This window comes from Pollicipes pollicipes, unplaced genomic scaffold (genome assembly GCF_011947565.3).
Source record: "Pollicipes pollicipes isolate AB1234 unplaced genomic scaffold, Ppol_2.1 Scaffold_7231;HRSCAF=8579_pilon_pilon_pilon, whole genome shotgun sequence".
NCBI classification, from domain to species: Eukaryota; Metazoa; Arthropoda; class Thecostraca; order Pollicipedomorpha; family Pollicipedidae; genus Pollicipes; species Pollicipes pollicipes.
The window spans coordinates 6,511,832-6,516,912 of NW_023597034.1; the positions used below are offsets into that span (position 1 = coordinate 6,511,832).

At 54.4% G+C, this 5,081-nt stretch overlaps 1 protein-coding gene across 1 annotated transcript in view; it reads right to left on the minus strand.

The window, feature by feature from the left end:
- LOC119110651 (ras-related protein Rab-3-like) overlaps positions 1–2,277 on the minus strand; it is an 8,917-nt gene extending 6,640 nt beyond the window's left edge. Inside the window, 1 exon segment of the mRNA XM_037234551.1 lies at positions 2,108–2,277. Within this exon segment, the coding sequence (XP_037090446.1) occupies positions 2,108–2,176 (69 nt within the window). The 5' untranslated portion in view covers positions 2,177–2,277.
- Between the last annotated feature and the right edge of the window lie 2,804 nt (positions 2,278–5,081).

The window sequence follows — 5,081 nt, forward strand, 5'->3', positions numbered from 1 at the left end:
ATGGTCGACGACAGATCGCTGCGGCGCTGCCGCCGACCGTCTCTCCGTGGCCGAAAGTACCGCGCACGATCTCATGAGACGCGGTGGGCGGCGGCCGAGTCCACTTGGCCGGCGACGGGGGAGGCCGTCGACACTTGCTGGCTGTCCACCGGTGGGTGGGTCGGGCGGCGTGCGGCGGCCATCACCTGTCCGTGCGCACCCGCCCAACCCCGGAACCGCGTCGGGTTGACGCGTGTGCTGCGGGTCGCCTTGGGACATGCCGAGTAGGGACGGGTGATAATTGCGGAATAGCTGGGCGCCCACTCAGGTCAACTGTCGCCTATAGGCTAACAAGAGCTGTATGCTTGTCTACCTTTCCACCGAAAAAATGGGTCGCTGCCACACACACCACGTTCGATATCGTCCAGACTTCCCGCCTGTCCGGGGCGTGCGTTTTAAACCAACTCCCTCCAGCCTACGGATCACACGCGCACCTCTGTTGGGCGGGCGAACTGTGTTCGACGCCTCGCCAGGCTGTACCCGGCGATGCGCGGATAACGACCGTAGCATCCTGCCGGAAACTGGCGCTACGATATCGAGGACGCTGAGTTACGGACGGAGCGTTTGGCAACCATATCATAGAAACAGCGATAGAAATCAAATCACCTGGCGACCGACTAATAAACCTGCGTGGCTGAAACGTCATCTACCATAGCAAATGAACAGTGTCATCGCGATGTCATTTGGACCTTATCGCCGACTGGAATGCAAGAGCTTCCCCCAGTTTGGACCTTAATCGCCGACTGGAATGCAGAGCTTCCCCATCTCCCCATGCCTGATCCTACACACCTGCACATTGGACAAACACCAGCATTCCAAATGCTCTAATATCTCCGTGAGATTTGCCACCTTGTGGCTTCAGTTGACCGTGAACGCCCACGAACGAACATGTTGGTGACAGTTTCTTGGCAGGACAAAATACGGTCGAGGCATGAACGGATAGCGAAAGGCCCTGATTATAAGCGTGTTACCTCCTGCAGGGTTGAGGCCCGATGGTGAATCGGAAGTATTTTAAACCTGCCAATGAAACCGCAAGGCTCACGCTGATTAAGCCCCAACGATACGCATGTTCCTTTGTATAAGAATGGCCTCCACAAAAGGACGAGGTGTTTGAAACGGCAGCACAAATGACACATGAGGCCGCACTATGATGTGACGTTATGCACCCAAAAGCTTCTTTTTTTTTGTTCCCAAACCCCAAATGTGCCCGGAATATGTAAGCTTGCCCATGCGTGGTCTTACGTCGGTAAATGCCCCGGTTTGCACCGTGAAACTATTCATGCTAAAACATCGCTGTTTAAGACGGAATGGTCATAGCAAGATTATTGAAAAGGAACATGGTGCAGGTTGGCATCACACGCTGCGCAACTTCATGTTGTCATCGTTTCCAGGACGATGCAGTGCACGTGCAGGCGATAGCGATATGGACCCTTTCGTCTGATACGCTGAGGATTCTTCGTTGGCATCGTTAATGGTGAAGATGCCTGGGAATCTCTCTTTTCGGTAAGTAGTGCTCTGTCATCATTCGTCAGCACGGTAGCAGCATGCCCGGATGACCGTGAGGCAATCTCCTGAAGCTGTTGTTTCGGTTTCGTGAATAATACTGAGCAGAGGGTTTCTAGTAAAACGTGTTGATTACAACGTGTAAGGTTTAAATGATAGCAGTTTTTAATATGAACAGATACGAGTTAGAAAATATATATCATCTAAATATGGCATATATACGCATATACACCGTAACCATGTACGCACATATGCACATATATATATATATATATATATATATATATATATATATATATATATATATATATATCCCTCTATCTCCCTCTCTCGTCCCTAGGTACACTTAATAAGTGGGGTGAAGCCATTCGTCAGAGCGATATATGGACGTTTTACGCAGGCAGACAAAGGTAGCCTTGCGTCCCGACAACCGTTCCGCGGCATTTCCGCCAGAACCGTTATGGATCCCAGCAGTCGTCCCCAGCTGACCTACAAATACTCCCCGGAACGGTCCTGGCTCGCCCGGCTGGCTACGCCTGCCGGGGCCAAAACGCCAGACTCCTACCATTTCGGTGAGTGCGGCGAAGTGTTTGCCGTTACCGGCGCGCGGTGGTAGATAGACCGGGTCCCCCATGACGGGGACGGGAAGACTCCTGGCTCCGGCGCACCGCCCGACGTCAACAAGCCACCGCACCTCTCACTGCCCGCAGCACGTCCAGCGGCCACGCTATCGTGCCGCCGACCGGCCGCCCTCGACGCCCACGCCTCCACACCGACCGCGCGCGCCGCCCGAGCACGCTGCCCGAGCACGCCGCCCGAGAACGTCACCCGAGCACGCCCGCCCGAGCACGCCGCCCGAGAACGTCACCCGAGCACGCCGCCCGAGAACGTCACCCGAGCACGCCGCCCGAGCACGCCGCCCGCCACGTCCACGCGCGGCCCGGGCACGGCCGGCGACTGCAGCTGGCGCGGCGCGCCCCTGAGCGCGGCGGCGCCTGCCCGCCGTCTACGGCCGTCTACGGTGGCGGCGGCCATGGCCGGGCGCGGCCAGCGGCCAACAGGCGGCGTCGCGCCATTGATTGCCCCGTGAATAATGCACGGCAGTCGGACGTGCGGACGGGTCCCGGTTCACAGACAAATATCTACATGAGCGGCCACTCGCGTGACGCGCGTTCCGAGCCCTTGCACGCCGCGGCCGGCAGAAATAGCGCCCCCCGCTGCCGGTCGATGCCACGCGACACCCCCCCCCCCCCCTTCTCCCCCCGCATGACCTGCGGCACTGGGAGCGGGTGCCGAGGTGGGACCGCGCGGGCGGGCCGCGGGGTCACGGTGGCGCGCCGGGCGTAGACTCTGGCGACACATGCAGGCTACTTCGCGCCGTTTGCAAGTTCGGCGACCGGTCGCCCCGCGGGCGGGGTGGAACCCGGCTGCAGGAAAAGCTGCTGCACCTTGCTTGAGGTCAGCACACGAGGACACGTTTGCTGCAAGCATTGGGAAGCGTTGGCGCGGAGTTAATTCCGCAAAGCGAGCTGTTAGCAGCGCTGGTGCACGGCAATGACGGGGCGATGTGACAACTGCGAGAATTCCAGCAGCCAAGGTGCTGATTATTCCGCCGGCCGTGCGCTGCGTTGTTTCGTGTGCCACATGTGTGATGCTGGCAGGAGCCTGCGCGTGCCAGGGAGTGCAGACCGTGGCGGGATCTTTAAAGATCGTGCACGTGGCGGCAGGCGATCGGTGAGGCAAGCATGCGCATTGCGCAAGATCACCACGCATGACAAGTACCCGGGACACCTATGAAATTGGAAACACTACTTTCTGCTTGCTCCAGTCATGTGATGTCGTGCAGTTCTGCAGGTTTGGTCAGCCGGGCTTGAAAGCCTAATTGCCTTGGTTTTAGCCATACCCTAAATTAGGCTTAGTGGGCCACGCTTGTGATCACGGACTGCTCACCGGGCATGTAGTGTAGAGAAGAACACGCACCGGTGAACAGGAACAAATCATAAACGAAATAGAATGCAGAATGAAAAATGGCCTCGCCGTCACGCAGGCCCCATCCATCACGGACGACACAATCGAAGCGCTGCTTGCCTGGAAACAGCATGGCCAGGTATTCACTGATGGGAACGGAAAGGAAAACGAAACGCCTGCCACGTAATGACTGCTTGCTTAGCCTTATTCCAGCGCTGTAAATCCATTGATTCACGCCTTCGTGCGACTAGAAGTCGTAAAAAACATCATTCACATCTTTGTTGAAGCTTGTAATGGCCGGATTGCAGCTTAAAACCTTTCATGCTCATTATTCTGTACAATCCTCCACGTTTCACTCGAATTAGGTGCACCCGTATCAAGAGACTAGAATGAATGACACCACGTCACGTTTCTGTAGAAGCGATCTCACTTCTAGGTCAGATGTTTTGTAACATGTGCAAGCTGTTCTAAACTTCTGTCATCCGTCGAACCTAAATGGCATATTCGTCATTGCCTGACATTCTGCGTAGAGCTCACTGGACGAAAATAGCACACACGGTGACCCGGACGACAATAAACATGTGACGTCATACCCCGGAGGTGCCGACCCTCTAGCGTTCGCAGCGAGCCGGACGACAAAAGTTCTACATGAGGTCACGGACGATAGGATCGTCGTCGGTCGCCCGGAATAAATTTTGTGCTACTTGGTCACAGCTGGACAGAAGTGCGCCAAAGGTTCATCTGTAAGAAGTTAGTTTTAGAGGACAGGGCTGACAGTAGATAAAGATACTGTGTCTCATAGGCTACAAATAGCGTGATTTGCAGTTTGTGTGGTTAAGGCGCACGTGAGAGAAAAAATGTCAACGTCTCGCGTTTGCGGTTATTGTCGCGAATTAAGAAAATGTGCACAGAAGACGTACCCCCGCTGCTCATACGTCCAGCAAAGATTCTACGTGACGTCACGTAAAAAGAATATTCTTGGTGGACCATCAAAACACGCTAGATGTTTATTCACGGTGACTGGAGAGCAGGTGACACTTACCCGGGTACCGGCGCCCCCAGTTTCTGCCGTTCTACCCCCTCCCTCCTGACGCTAACATGACAATCGCATCCTTGGTGTCCCACAAAAGGACCAGGGAAAATGTCGTTTTTCATCAAAAAGGTGGGAACCACCCACTCCAACGTTCGGTTTATAGCACAGCGTGCATTGCAGGGTGATCATGCCACACGCACCCGTGCCTCCCAGACTTTTGGAAACGACCGTTTTGATCATATCTTTGCAAGGAGATCTACCAATGTGATATAATGTGTGACAACTATGGGTATTCAAAGTATGTTTGCTTATGCGACAGACACAACTGCTACTTTACTCAAATACTACTTTCATGCCTTTGGCTGGGGTTTCAGGCCGTATTTTACATTTCAGAAACCGTTAAGTTGGTAGTTTAACTGACCCAAGCTTACCCCCAAGTTCATGGACGCTTGATTCGCGGCGAGGATCTTGAAAGCAAAACAAAACATGTCGTGGAAACTGATGTTTTTCACTCTGTTTCAGTTGAAATAACTTTAGA